The following is a 15,874-nucleotide window of genomic DNA, read 5'->3' on the forward strand; positions in this document are numbered from 1 at the left end:
CAAAGAGTGAAACAGTGGGCGCAAAAAAACATGTTATGGTGATCCTGTGAGGATAGGGCAGCCTTGAAGCTCTGCGTTTTCCGCTATCCCTGGGCTACAGGAAGAGAATTTCTATCTTTATCATTGCCCATCTGGCACCTTTTACAGGCAGCAAGAACAAAGAAGTAAAATGTACTGGCCCCTACCATCTGCTTCTGCTTGTGAAGTCTGGAGAGGGCCCGATAGGGAAGAAAGCAAAGATAAAACCCAACCCTTCGTTTCCCACCAAACCGTTCTGGCAGGTACACGTTGTGCCTGTACTTCTTCCATCTCTTAGGGCCACCCCAGAGACCTCTGGTTCCCTACAGCAGCACAGCTGCTGAGCACAGAGCATCCCAAACACTGCCAGCCCCACATCCTCACTCCCAGCCTTCTGACGGCCCCAGAAGAAAGGCTGAGCTGAGATTTGCTTTATTGGATCAGCCACTGTTTTATCTAGAATAGGAAAATTCCTGTGGGTTTAATAAGAGGTATTGCCCTACAGATTTTCTCTGGTCCCACCTCCTTTCCCATCAGCCACATCCCCTGTTACTGCAAAGCTCCATACACCATGTGTTGGCTGGACCCCTTCTGTCTCTGACAGAAGTTTGGCCAAAAAGAGCAGATTTTCTGCTACTTTGATCATTTCCTGTGGTAAAAAGTGAAGGGAATTATCTGACCCAGGGTCTTTTTTTTTTTCTTTCTTAGTTTTGAAAAATAACATGGCTTTACATTTGCAAGTTCCCTTAAATAGTGTACTTGCTTTCCAATAGCATTTTGCTGCTGGTTTACTGGTTGCCTTACAGAACTTACATTTTTTAGAATCAGAAAACACATTGCTCTGATCTCAAACTCAAACTCAGCTGCTGTATTGTTACATCAATAATGACCTTCCCTTTGCTGAAGCAGCAACCACAAGATAGTATCAAATTTACAGACAATACAAAGGTGGCAGCTTCTTCCCTGTTAAAAAATTATTACATTTAAAAAACAAGCTTACTTCTCTTGTGGTTGATTTGGCTACAAATGTGCATTGCATAATGTCTTTAGAAATAAGTTAACCATTTTATTAAATGCACTATTAGTCTATGACATATGCGATGTAAGCACCCTAAAACTTTTTTTTCCCCTCAAGACTCCATATCAGAAAACATCTCATGCTTGTGTAAGCCTATGATGCAATACTCACAGTACCTGCTAACTTAAATGGTGTGGAAGATTTGGGAACAGGGGCATAAGTACAGTGCCAAGTGATAATCACTGACCTCAATGGGCCCTGCAAGTGCACCCTGAGAACTTGTCCATTTTGTATGTTTTCTGGCCCAGATAGCACAAAGTAAGCAAACAACATGAATATACCTACTGAACTAATGTCATGTGTCAGAATTAATAGTCTATAGGAATAAAGTCCAAATAAATTATCACAATATACATTAAATCTTTATAAATGTGGCACTACAGCATTTAAAATAGATACATGTATTCACACTCAGTAGTGGGACCCCACTTTTCTCAGGTCAGAAAAATGCCACAATGTGCAAGTTGTGCTTGTTGCCATCAAAACTTTTTTTTTCAACTTTGCTGTGCTAATTACTTGAGTAGAACAGATTTTGACAGATACAGTGTTGAGCTGAGGCCAGGGTGCAGTGTGTGCCTCCCTTTGTGCAAGCTGTACTCTCAAAAGAAACGATTGAACATTTTGAACTGTTAAAAATACTATTGTTTTAAAATGTTACAGGAAGTTACTTTGGTGAATTTACTATTTGTGTATATGTATTTTTTTTTATCAGCCTGTTAAAAAATCATGGCCTGGCTACATTTCCCACTTCATTTATAAAACTGATTTCTTCCTGAACTCACAGAGCTCAAATGCAACTAAGGCAGTCTGGTTTCTTTCAGTATTAAAAAAGAAGATACGTACTTATTTATATATGTATGCATGTACTTCACTTAAAAATATTAAGAAAGGGGAGGAAGACGCTACAGTAATCTTGTTAAAACAAAAATTGCACTAAACCACTTCAAACAAGATCTCGCCACAACAAAAATCAGCATTATCATCGTTAATAATACAGTGCCTTTCATATGCAGAGGTAATAAGGAGGCTGTGCTGTGATCCATATAACCTCAATAATGTATAAATGAATCAAAAAGGATCTAATTAGTTCAGCAGCACCAAAAACTAGTAAGTAGAAACATGAAAAGAGCCAATGGGACATTACTTTTAGCTGCCCTTCAGAATGCTCTGGTTTGTATCTGGCAGGAGGAGGCCACACCAGTGGAGGTCCCAGCAACTGAGAAGGCCTGGAGCTAAAGGATGCTCGCTGTACCTGTGCCCTGCAGCTCCCAGCCCCATCCCTGCAGCTCCCAGCCCCAGCCCTGCAGCTCCCAGTCCCAGCCCTGCAGCTCCCAGTCCCAGCCCTGCAGCTCCCAGTCCCAGCCCTGCAGCTCCCAGCCCCATCCCTGCAGCTCCCAGTCCTGCAGCTCCCAGTCCCATCCCTGCAGCTCCCAGTCCTGCAGCTCCCAGTCCTGCAGCTCCCAGCCCCATCCCTGCAGCTCCCAGCCCCAGCCCTGCAGCTCCCAGCCCTGCAGCTCCCAGTCCCAGTCCTGCAGCTCCCAGCCCCATCCCTGCAGCTCCCAGTCCCAGTCCTGCAGCTCCCAGCCCCAGCCCTGCAGCTCCCAATCCTGCAGCTCCCAGCCCCATCCCTGCAGCTCCCAGCCCCAGCCCTGCACGTCCTGCACGAATCCTGCCCCATCAGGAGCTGTGCAAAGGAAGGGTGGGGCGGGTTCCTCACCTCCTGTCTGCAGCAGGAGATAGCACATCCTGAACGCCCCTTTTCCTCCTTCCCCCACAGCCTCTGCGGAAAAGAAAAGGAGGAACAGGCACTTGGGAGGTGCCTCAGCTCCCACGGAGACACAAAGGACAGCGAGCAGATACTGCACCCAGCACAGAGCCACAGCACCTCCCTGCAGATGGCCTTGGCCTCCTGCGAGTCCCTCCTGCCACACAGATGGGACAATGTTTGTGTGTGCACACGTGAGAGCCTGTAGGAAATACCTGTGGAGGCATCTCAAAGTTAGAACACTGTGTGCATAGATTTATTTATTAAAGAACAGTGAGAGGACTTTTATACTTCACCACATAGCTGTGGGCACCTGTGCCTCTGCAGCACGCACTGCATGGCGAGAACATCACACCCTGCAGGAGTGCAGCCCGGGCTGATTATGGCAAAGAATTGTTCATACAATTCACTGAAGTCAGAAAATTTCCATTTAAATACAAGCAAAACCTAACACAGAGGTCCACCGTACTTAAGGAATTATTTCTCTCTAACCCTGAAGACATGGATATAACTTCTATCTCCTCCAACAGATGTGTCTGTCCACTACCCAGTAATGTTTCACTCCACTTAAGTAAAAGCATCATATGCAAGAGAAACAATAATGCTATAAAACAAAGACTTTTGCTACTCCAAGTCCATTCCATACCCAAAGCCCAAAGGTTTCCTTCTTCAAAGGAATAAATAGGACAGTATTTGTAAAGGTTTAAGCCATAGTAACAACATTTTTAAGGTGCCTCCTCCAATAGCTTTCAACGTAGTTTGATCTGCAGACCTATAAAAAAAAACCCACAATTATAAGATGGAGCAAGACAGAGAAAAAAAAAACCTCCTTTCCAGAAGACTTGCTTTTCTATTTACCAGAATATATAGAAGGCAGCAAATCTCACAGGGCCAGGCTGACACCATTCAGCATTGCAGCTCTGGGAACTACTGCAGTATGCACTGAGCTCCACTCACACCTCCCAAGGCATTCAACTGGAGATCAGCACCTCAAAAGTTAGCCATGGTCTCCTGTAATCTCCAACATCAAACTCATACTGCTGTGACACAAATCTCCACTGAGGAGCTCCAACACAAACCTCTGAGGAATTAAAGCACACTCCAACAAACCTTCACAATCCCAAGAAGACATATGGCACACACCAGGCTAACCAGCAAAGTTTTCTACGAAATCATACTGAAACTCATAGATTTAACACACAGATGGCCTACAACACCTGCCAGAATTAAAATACAAAACCTTCTCAAAAGGTAACACCAAATGCTGACACAGACAAAGCCAGGCTGTGCCCTGCTGCAGCAGTCACCAGCGCTCTGCAGAGCAGTCCCAGTGCACAGCAATCCCAGTGCAGGCAGCACTGCCCAGCTGCCCTCAGACACAACTGGAGTAGCTCTGTGTTCTAGGGGTAGTACTGGGAGCGGGACAGTATTTATGAAAATAAAAGAACTGAATTGAAGCCTGTATGCTGCTGTCTAGAACTTACAGTTACGTTTGTACCACCCATTCCCTGGGGGAAATGACATACAATACAAACAGGCCTAGTTGTTCAATTAGTCAAGTATTAAAAGATTCACAGAAAAGCATCTGAGAAACATAACATTTTAATAGATGAAATAAATACTCCAGTACATGCAAGATAAAAACTGACATTGGAAAAAAATTAAAAATCACTTTTGTTATAGTGTAATTTTGTTTGTTTGTTTAAACACTCACAGTAGCTTTTCCCCCAGTTTGGAAATCAACACATGGAAAACATAATCACAACCTCCAGTCCTTCCACTCCTACACACCAAATGCAATTCTAACCTAACACTTGATGCAAAATAAAAAAAGTCATACAAAACAAAAACAAACAAAATAGTAGCTACATCCATCATCTATGTGTTGTTAGGTTTTTTTCATTTTTTTAAATGAGTAAGAACTGAGGTAACCTTTTTCCTGCACAACCGAACAGCAAAATTTAGAAGGGAAATTTCGGAAGACAAGACAAGACAAACTTTAAAAACCGCACCCAGCGCGATTAAAGCTCTTTTTTTTTTCTCCTTTTTCTAAGATACCCCCACCTCCCCAAATATAAAAAAACTTTGAAACAGTTTTACCACTTGTGTGAAGACCTTGTTGAATAAAGGAAAATTTATCTGCAGACACTTGCTTAACTTTAAAGTAAAATAGAAAGAAGCCAAAACTGGCTAGCTTTATTAGTACATATAGTTTGAATATGTTCTGCTTCTTCACCACATGAAATCAAAGGATTGGGCTCATCCAAGCAAATTCTTTGGTATACAAAAAAGGGGTGAGGAGGTGGGATATTATTTTCCTTTAGCAACGACTGGGATCTAAACAGAAGATATGGGGGTTAATTCACAGAATTGGAGTTCACTGGCGGTAAAGTCCTGGGTGAAGATCTTTCTCTTAGTGCCTGAGATAGCAGGTTGCAACCATCCGAGACGGCGCAAGCTGAGTTCCTCAACCGTTCCCTGTAATCGCTCATTTTGGTGCTACTTTCGGGGTGTTGGGCTATATCCCTGAGGCATTGTGTCAGGAGCACACAAGCAGATACCACACTCATGGCTCCTCCTAGGATGGCAGTTTGCACAGCTTTGCCCTCTGGATTAATGGTGGCAGCTTTACCCAAAAACTGGGGCTCAGTGGCAAAGCCCACCAGAGCATAGACAGACTGCACCAAAGGCCCACTGAACAAGACGCACCGGTTCCTGGTCAGCTCGCTGGGCGAGGTCTTGACCTCCTTGACGCAGGCCAAGAGGGCAGAGGCGCTGGTGCTCATACATTTGACACTGAGTTTGAACTGCTCCTTAGCAAATTTATCCTTGGATTTCTCACTGGCCAGCACGCAGGCGTCTGTCAGGAATTTCAAGTTCTTGGACATGTTCTGAGAAACCTCCAGCAGGAGCTGAGGGCTCATATCTGCCAAAGGGGTGGTCTTCAAGACCCCGCAGCCGTGCTCCACCTCATGCCTACACCGGGTCACCTTGTAGCGATCCACCAAGCCAGGCATGGCAGGCTGGGCCCCTGGAGTCTCCACTGCAGCCAGGTAGGCAGCGTGGGCAGAGCACTCGGTCAGGGACACCACCAGCTCCCCCATCTCCATCAGGCTTTCTCCCACCTCCCCGAAGCGTCCCATGTTGAGCTGGCTCTGGACGTCATGGGTCAAGATGGAGAGTCCTTTGGTCCTGGCAATGATCGTGTCCCTGCACTTCTCAAAGGACTCACCGAAGACAGACAGACTCTCGGTGTTCACCGGCCTGGTCTCGCTCGACAGCAGAAGCAGATCGGCCACCAGTTGCATCTTGATCTTGCAGTGGTCGCAGATAGAGATGAGCTTCTTCCTCTGCAGGGAGCTGCTGCTGGGGATGCCGCCGCCGGAGACCTCGCTGCTGGACTTGCCGGAGCCACCGCTAGCCATAGCGCCGGGGGGGCACTCGCATGCCGCTCGCTACCCCGCTGCTGCCGCCGCCGCCGCCGCCCGAGCAGTCCCGACTGAGCCCGGCAGGATCGCTCTGCCTTTTCCGCAACATCATTCCATTAATCGCCGGGAGGCAAGAAAAGGCTCTGGGCGCCGGGGCTGCCGCCGCTCGGGGAGCGAGCTCGGCCGGGGCGCCCGCCCCGCTCCGGCGCCAGCCTCCGCTCCTACGGCACTCCCGCGGCGGGGCGGCGCTCGCCGGACGCCGCCGGGCCCCGGTCTGGCATCCTTTAGCTAAAAATACGTAATTTTCTTTTTCCCTTTCCTTCTCGCACGCTGGCTCGCCTTCCTTCCACCGTCTCGTCCGGCTCCCCGGCTGCGGGATCCTGCGCGAAGTTCCCTTTACCAGACGCAATGCCTCGGGGACGCTCCGCCGCCGCGCGGAGTTGGGGCAGGGGCGCAGCCCTCCAAGTTGCTACCGCGCCCCCGGCGCCTCCGCTCGGGGAGCGCCCGCCGGGCGCAGCTCGCAGGGGCCGGAGGGGCGGCGGCTGCGCACCATGTGCCGCCCCCGGCGCCCGCCGCGGCCCCGGCTCGCAGGAAGCGCCGCGGAGGGTGTGGCCCGCCCGCCCCGCACGGCCCCGCCGCGCACCCGCGGGGAGCCGGCCCGGGAGGGGAGAGGGGCACGGCGGGGAGCCGGGACGCGGGGGGAAGGGGAAAAAAATAATTTAAAAAAAGAAGAAACAGAGGAGGGGGTAAAAAAAATAAAATTAAAGAAAAGCTGCACCGGATCCGGGTGCTGGGGCGGGCGGGCGGATCCGTTCCCCTTCCTTTGCCGCTGCCTCACTCCTTCCTGCCGCGATCATTCACGCGGCCGCTGCGCGCTCGCTCCCCGCCGCCGCCGTCCATCCCCTGCGCCCCGGGCCCTCCTCGCCGGCTCCCGCGGTGGCCGCCGCCGCACCAAGTTAGGCTCTTCCCGCAAACAAGGGTGGTGGCCGCGGGCTGCAGCCGCGGATGCTGCGACCCGCCCGGCCTTGCGCTCCTCCTGCCATCTTCCCTGGCTGAGCGGCCAACTCCCAGGGAGGGAAAAAAAAAAAAAAAAAAAAAAAAGGAAAAAAGAGGGGTAGGAAATCTTCGTTTAAATTCTCTTTCTCAGGCTTTCAGACAAACTACTGGGAAGCGGCGGCTGCGACGGTGCTGCCAGCCAGACGCTGCACGGCTCCGGGGGAAGCTCCCCCGCCCCGCTGCCTTTGCTGTAACCTCACTTGAGCCTATCGAAATCTTTTGTGCGGTGTCACCGCCCTTCGTTTAAATCCTGCCCTCCCCCCGCCGCCGCTCCGCGCCCGCCGCCGCTCGCTCCTCCCAGGCGGAGGGGGCAGCAGCGCCGGCACCGCCCGCCGCGCGGGGCTCCGGAGCGGCCCCGCGAACGAGCGAGCGGCGGGGGATGCCGGAGGGAGGAAGGCGAGCGGCAGCCGGACAGCGGCCGCCGGGACAGCGCGGCCCGGGTGCGCGGCGGCGCGCGGAGCAGGCGGGTACCGGGGGGCGAGGAGCCGCCGCCCCAGCGCCGGGGCAGAGGCGGCCCGGCTGCCGCTCCCCGGCCGGCCCCTGCCCCGGGCAGCCCGCCAGGTGAGTGTTGCGCTCGGAGCTCCCGGCCCGCAGGGCTGGGCCGGGTGGCAGGAGCCGTTCCTGTGCCAGCCGGCACCGAGTGACAGCGCCCGAGTCGGCGCGGCCGGAGCGCGGTCCCGCCGCTCCGCATCCCGCATCCCGCGGGGCTCCGGCTGCTCCGGGTACCCGAGCCGGGCTGGCCGTCGGGAGTGCTGAAAACGCGGGATGGGGGATGGCTGCGGCTTTCTTACCCAGGAACAGTGCTCTCAGCACAGGCCTTGACCCAGATTTTAAACCAATGAAGACGAATTTGGTCTGTTGCTCTCCCGTTTCTGTCGCGGTTTTTAAACACTGGATACTGTTTATTAGACTTTAGCAGGGAAAATGTAAACCTACTGACACTGCTGTGTACTGAAAGCTCTACAAAGATTCCTCGGATCTGTTTCCATTCTGCAGCACACCGAGAACTTTTCGAGATGGTTTTTGTCCAAAGCAAGATGTTACGCTTGGTAAACCTGAGGCACACATCAGATTCTGTCCTGTTGCACAGTACCTGCGTCAATATAATTCTGATTAATCAAAGCCCGTGTTGAAACCACATCTTACATTTGTTACGTATTTTGCTGTAGCTTAAGCTGCAGCTAAATAATAGCATTATTTTTCTCCTTTCAATCAGGATTCTCTTTTTAAGTCAGCCACCTAATTCTAGGCATTTCCAATGCATTTAGCAGGTTGCAGAACTCAAGAAGTACATTTGTCCCAATTCACAGCTAACATCCTGCTACTTTCCTACTGCTGCACGGGTATAAGTGACCTTAAAATAAATGGAAATTGGACCAGATTCCTCACTTGCAGGTCAGATCCAATGATATCCTGGCACAAATAGAGCCTACCAAATGGATTCCATACATTTAAAGAGGTTCAGGCAACTTTATTTGTACATATTCTTAGCCATTAGCTAGAAGAACCCTTGCCCTTCTCCTTGTAGAGCAGGATGTGAGCAGGATGAGCACAGAGGTGAAAGCGGGGGCTTAACAGGATGTACATATTTGGGGGCAGGGGAAGCCCTTGCCATAAAGCCAGGCTTGAGGAAAGGGGTAGATACTGGTCTCTGGGTGTGTCAAAAATAGGGCAGTTCTCCACCCATCCCTCCTCACAACAGTGTGAGGGAAATTCTGTTTATTTGAGTCAGATTATAGCAGTTTCAAGAAAGGTCATGATTTAGGCCTAAACAATTTTGGCTTACTACCAGCAACTTGTTTTCAAGAGTATAAATAAGAATGATTTCAGAGTACTCTGAAAATAAAAATCAATGGGCAGAAGAAGCCAGCTGAACTGTATTTCAAAGTATTTCCAGATACATCCTTAAATGAGGTGAGATATTGTGCAGCACAAGGAATGTCTCTCATAAATATTAACCTAGTTTACCTTTAATGAGGATTGACTACATTTAATTAGGGTTTGAAAGATTTCATTTTAGAAAACGTAGGTCTCATCCCTGGCTAGAAGAGGTGTTACATGACCTAATAATCTTTTCCATTTTTAGATGCTGCTGCCTGCCATGATGCTCTGTGTGATTTGTGCCATTCCCCAAGGACAAAGGGGAGAGATCCTTGGTTTGGACAGGTCCTGCAGTGCCTCCTCCACCAGTCTCCTTCCACAGAAACCCAGCTGGGCCTTACCCATGGCAGTTCCTGACCAAAGCTCTTAGTAAATGCTACAATAAAAAGTAAATATTTTTCTAGCTCTTATAACCCATCCACAAGACTGATCCAGTCCTTATCTGCCTTGGTATTAGCAAGGGGGAAAACTGATAATGTTTGTCCTGTAGTAGGTGTTGCATGTGAACAGTGTCCAAAGAAGTCTTGCCAAATGCCATTCTCCTCCCATAGTAGCCCTGGGTGTTTAGCTTTTCTGCATATTAAATGTTTGGGGAAGAGTGACTTGACTTTTTCTTTTTTTAAAAAATAATGTAGAAAATACATCATTAGTCATTCATTAGTAATTTTTACCATGCAAGTGGCTTTTCCTGGAGCAGGTCCGTGTTAGATCCATCCTACAGACTGTAGGGTTGCTGCCTAGCTGGATTCCCTCCTAGTCTGTGTTTTCTATGAACATTCAGTCTCATTCCAAAAGACAGCCTTGGAGATGGATTCTCTTGGGCTGGTAACCTGAGCAAGGTTCGTGCTTTGAAGTGCCAGTACCAATCACATCTCTGTGATTGAGCAGGAGACTTGTACCCAGTGATGTTTGGCGTGGGTATTTCCTTGGTTCATCTTCTGCACATCTCTTACAAGGAAAATGTGTTCACACCCACTTGTTTCATGGCTGCTGAGTGCAAAGGTGATCCACAGGACTTGGGCAGCTCACTGAATTGGTATGAAAACTTGGACAATGTGAAATTCAGGTGGCCATGCTTGGCTTTAAAAAGATTTCACTGCCAGAGTCTGAATGAATTAACTCTCTGGGGTTCAAACCAGCAGGCATTGTCAGATACAAGGGATTAAAAGGCTTTTTAATGTGGCTTAGTAGTGTACAGAAGATTGGCTTACTTGTATGAGCTCTTCTTTTGTCAGATTGATCTTTATTTTGCATTGTGCTTAGTACAACAGAAGCTGGAGGCTGAAGTCTTCTTTCCTGAATATCTGAAAGAACTTGGCCCTTTTATTGCTTAGTAAAATATTTTATTGTGAAGGAGGAATTGATTTTTGCCAGTGTAGCCGCTGTTGAGTAATAGCTGAAAAATACCAAGTTTAATAATTTCATGAGCACTGTATGTGGCCAGGTGGGTGAGAGGAAGTTACTATATGGTGGGTTGTACTTCTTTATATTACTTTCCTGTATAGATGTATTGATCTAACCTAATAGGGAGCTAGCTGATGAAGGAATAAAAGGCAATTCAGTGGTTCCCCTGTGTCAGCTGTATGTGACTAAACCCATGAGGTGGTAATTAGAGGAATGATAGCTCCAGTTTTGAGGGATGCAGCTGGATCAGGCTGTAAACTAAAAATCAAAGGAGGATAAAGCTGGCAGGAACTGATGGAAGGAATACTGCAACAGCAAGGCAGAGTTTGCAGAAGAGGGTGGCTGAAGATGAGCCTTCCTCTCTGCAGCAGTGTAAGTCACACAGAAGGAAAGGCAAATTTCCAAGAAAGACCAGCTTATTGTTCTTAAGATCTATTTTGTCTTAAATGTTTTTGTGCTGAGTAAGTGTTTTGTGGTCAGTACTTACAGCCATTACTTCATGAGAGACTAAAACTGTGAGGTCTGGGCCTGTCTTGGGTCTGCAGTGGTAGCCATGGGCGATGCACTGGGATGCAACCTGAGAACTGATCTGCTTGTAGCCAGAAACAGATCTGGAGGAACAGTTAACAGGCATTTGAGACAGCAAAGTGCAAACACAGTCACAAATTTTGTTTCTTTTGTCTATAAATAAATAGGTTTTAGGATAGTGGGTGGGCTTTCACATACATGTTTAATTAACCTTGGTGTCCTGATGTGGTGGTTTGTGTTTGTTCTTTTTTTCATAAGGCATAGTCAAAAACACAGTATCAAAGATAAGAACAAATTCATTATGTTTACATTAATGTAAATATCCCAGTAGTGGGATGCTGGTCAGTTCCTGTTTCTCAACTGAAAGGTAATACAGCAAATACAGCAAAAGAGGTTTTTCTTTTGTTGTCCTTTTATTCATTATTTATTGCACTGTTGTCACCACTTGCTGTATATAATCAATTTGTTGTCCCCTAGTGTTACCATGGATATTTAATACATCAGCATGGAAAAGAGACACATTTTTATGAAAAGGAAAATGCAGCTACAAAACTCCTCTTGCACTGAATGGACAGACAAAATTTTTATTTAATTACAAAAAAAATGCCATATTTTATGTAAATACAGCCAATAATGGCTTTCTGCTTCTTGTTCTTGCCTGCCATCTACACACACACATCCCTGCTGCACCTCGTGTGTCTCGAGGCTGCCCAGGTGCCGTGTGGCTCCTTGTGTCCATTCTCCCTCCCTGGAGCAGGTGAGGAGGCCAGAGGCAGGTTTGTAGCCCTGAAACTCAGGAACACTCAATGGAAGAATGGCAAATGCTGTTGGTTAGAGTGGTCCAGCATAAACAGAAATCCAGGACCCTCCCTTAGACTCTTATGTCTGGGTTTTTTTGAGATCAAAGGAGAACATGGTATTTGAACAAAATGTGCAAGGGCCCACCCTTCCTGAATTGCACTTCTGGTTTTATGTTCTGTCCTGCAGCTGTAATACTCTACAGAAGGGTTTGGGTTTCTCCCCTCCCTGCCCTCTTTTAAAGCATCGTGAGAGAAATGTAATAGATGTTTTCACAGGAGTCTCTGGTCCTACACTGCTCTCATTGTGCCTCTGTGTTTTGTGAGCAGGGCTGCTGATCATTAACAATTTTAGCCGAGCACCTCTAATTCATCTGAAGTTCATGTAATGTATTACTTACATTAGATGTAGGTGCCAAAACTGACCTGTAAACCTAAAATGAAATTGGGACTACAAAATTAATTTCATTTAGGTTGTGAAAAATTAGACTATAAATGGAATTCCTGTGGGAACTGTGTAAATCTTCTTTGACATTGATTTAATGTAGTTCTTTTTTTAATAGGGTAGCTTTAAATTGTGTAGCCAGTACATAGTTTTAACCAGCACAGATTTGTAGCTAATCTTGCAATAAGATGAGTACTAATAGGAACATTCTGTGGTATTTCTGAATTTAAGGATCACACTGTGTAGCTCTAATGCAGCTGACTAGAGAGGCAGGCACCATACCTCCTCCCCAACCCTGAGCAGGTAGGTAATGACACAAAGCTGTGGTGTCATTTATCAAACATCTCCATCCCATTAATAAATTTTAATTTATAAAATGCATCTGCACGGGATAACACAAATTCAGGGTGCAGATTTATTTTATGCACAAGTCTGAATCTGAATTTCAAGGTTAGTACGTGAATTAGAATTTCACATCCAAATCACCATAGTTAATCCATGATCTGGGAAAATTTTGAATTAAGACTTAGTTCTTTAAATTGGATCCAGGAATTCAAGATTTGACTAGCTGTGGAACAAAAATATGTGTTCCCTTAATAGATGGCAAGTAAGTGTTCTTGTCTTATGCATGAAATTGAATTGAGGACTAAAATTATTCTGAATCATTCAAATGTTCATGCTCTAGATGACAGCATATTCTGCTTGCTGTGCTGCTTTTTTTCTTAGACATTTTCTTGTTTTTAAAGATAACATGTTCAGGTCTGATTCTTCAAATTTAATTCTGCCTGTGAGTAAATTCAGAGGGTTGGATTAACACATGCACTGTCTGTGCATGAGAGCTCGGGCATTAGATTCTCTCTGCAGGGGAACATTTAAGGTACTTGAGATAATTTGACCTATGAAAACAATAATTTTGAATGTTTTCCTGCAATAACTCATCCTGACATTTTTTAAAATGCATGATAGTGTTTTCAAACAGGGAAGAATATGCTGAATGCTGGGACATCTGAAAACCTGCCTGAAGTTGTCTGGGTCTCTTACTCAGCAAGTCTTCTGTATTGGTTAAAACAATATTATCTGGTTATCTGGTAATATTGGTTAAAACAATATTACCTGGTCCTGCTCTAAGCCAGTAGGTGCAAAAGCCTGTCAGGTTGTATAAGATTCAGATCACAGTAATTTTTGACATCCAAAATTACCACTACAAGACTGCCTTGCACAACACTTAATTCATCTGGGCTTCTGTTATCATCTTTTTGTGTCAGTAGAGTTATTGAAATGAATTGATTCTTCCAGACAGAGCAAATGTTGATAGCAGGCAGCCCTTGCATGTGCATTCTCCTTTCTGCATGCTTAGGGCTCATCTTCTGTCTTAATTGTCTGTATGTCCTTCCAAGAGGGCAGGCACTGCCGTTTCCTTAATGAAGTCAAGTTCTCTGTTCTTTCTAAGGTTTAATTCCAAGGATTGTCAAGGAAAAGCTTTAAGATTCTCCTGTACTATATGTGCAATGAAAAGCAAAATGTGATGAACAAGAATCCACTTTAAAATAGAAAATTGCATATAAAACTGCACCACCAGCTAAGACTTGAGAGAGGTTTTGGCAGTTAAAAATTCACGTTCTTCTCCCATCTTATAAGAAAGAATGGTATGGAAAATACATTTTGCACAAATAAGTTCCAAAAATGGAAAAATAAGGGAGAATCTCAAACTTCATTAACAGAAATTTAGAATATCCTGAATCCTCTCATATTACAGCTTAACCCAGCCCTACTCAGTAATGAAAAGAGTTTACAAGGGAAGATAGATTTGCCTTTCTGATAAGAAATAATTTTATAATCAAAGGTAATGCTAATAAAGCTTGAGTGTTGCAGAAGCAAAAATGACAGTCACTACTTGAGACCTTCCCTGGCATGACTAGATGGGACTTTTAGCTACAAGGTAAAGCATTTGCCACCTTATTCTTGCAATCTACAATGAAAGTAGCCATGTATTATTATCTGAGACATTCTGTGTTGCAATCCTAATGGTGTTAGCTGCAAGGACTATAAAGACTGTTGAGAAATGTGAAAACGCTTAAGCTATAAAAAGCATATTGGCATGATTCAGTGGATGCTCTGATCAAAACACAATGTGCTTCAATAAAAAGAGAATGCAATTTAATTTGCTCCTGTCGGTGGTAAGTGCTGCATTGCGTTTGTTTCTTGCATGGGAAAGAGGAACAGCAGAGAACAGGGCCTGAGCAGGTGTTTGTCCTGCAGCTGACCTCACCAGCAGCACACTTGAACGAGTCTTCTCAGACACAGAATTTTGCCTGAACAGAGGTAGTAGCAGTCAGAGCCAAGCATGAAAACTACCTCCTTTTCAAATTAAAGCTTTTATTGGCACAACAAGGAAACGTATATTGTTGTTGGTGTAGTCCTGGGTATACTGAACAACTTGTTCACCTACCAAAGGGAATCAAGTTACTTTTGAGATCCATATCTGGATGTATGTCAGATATTAAAGAAAGTTGGCTTGGTTTGTTCTAACAAGAAAAAAACAGAATTGAAGAAAATATTTCTTAGTAGAAATTCAATGAAAATACTTTACACTGCAAATCCAGCATTCCAAGATAGAATCTTTATTTTTTTCCAGTGAATGTATGCACGATCCAATAATAACAAAAGTTAGCAGAAACCTATTTTAGTAAAACCTCATTAATCACGGCAGTTTGATACAGTATACCTGATATTCATTATATTTAACGAGAGATCACCGAACAAATGTGCTCATTATTGGCTCTGGTATTGGACAGCTCTGTGAGAAGTACTTGTCTAAACCCTGCTTCAGCTATGTACATTTAACAAGCTCCACGAATAGCTCTGGGCTGCTTCCTGTTCCTCAGGCACTGGCAGCGTGTCTGAAATGTTATAAAACTCTTGGAGGCTGCAGCACAGGCTGGTTGTTTATGGGGGTGCTGAATCTTGGATCCCACATCCTCCTCTGCTGTTTCTCACGGTACGTGTGCTTGGCAAGCTGCTCCTTCAGGTGCCATGTGTGCCTGGCGTTCAGCACCCCGGGGCCCTGCAGTGTCTGCTGGCTTCGAGCCGGCCAGGCTTGGGAGAGCCTCCCAAACCCACACCCCTGCCTCCTCACTGCTTTTGCTGTTTCCACACCTTGCCCATAAAAGCAGTGGGTTCTTTTCATTATGGGGCCAGAACTAGATCATCTGGGGTTGAAACTGGTAATCTTTAAAGTCCCTTCCAACCCGAACTATTCTATGACTACAGAAGCAATCATATTCATAATCACATTCTGTGATAAGGTAACAGAATTGGGGTTGAAGAGTTCTGTCAATAGAATTCATTGCTCTGCTCTGAACCTGGTCTGCCTTCAGTGCTGAAATGGAAAAGCAGTGTGTTCACTAATCAGCCTGACTGCAATTAATATCTACCAGCAGCAGTAACAGTGATGCTTCCTTGAATTCCCAAGTT

At 46.0% G+C, this 15,874-nt stretch overlaps 1 protein-coding gene across 1 annotated transcript; it reads right to left on the reverse strand.

The window, feature by feature from the left end:
• Positions 1–4,447: 4,447 nt before the first annotated feature.
• On the reverse strand, positions 4,448–7,556 carry TLNRD1 (talin rod domain containing 1). The gene has a single exon (XM_021537586.4). The coding sequence runs from the start codon at positions 6,284–6,286 to the stop codon at positions 5,219–5,221; it is 1,068 nt and encodes a 355-aa protein (XP_021393261.1). The 5' UTR covers positions 6,287–7,556; the 3' UTR covers positions 4,448–5,218.
• Between the last annotated feature and the right edge of the window lie 8,318 nt (positions 7,557–15,874).

The sequence above is a fragment of the Lonchura striata genome, chromosome 10, assembly GCF_050655825.1.
Source record: "Lonchura striata isolate lonStrDom1 chromosome 10, ASM5065582v1, whole genome shotgun sequence".
Taxonomy (NCBI): Eukaryota; Metazoa; Chordata; class Aves; order Passeriformes; family Estrildidae; genus Lonchura; species Lonchura striata.

Coding starts and splice junctions, on each gene's coding strand:
- TLNRD1 (XM_021537586.4), bottom strand. CDS start 6,286: ATGGCTAGCGGTGGCTCCGGCAAGTCCAGCAGCGAGGTCTCCGGCGGC.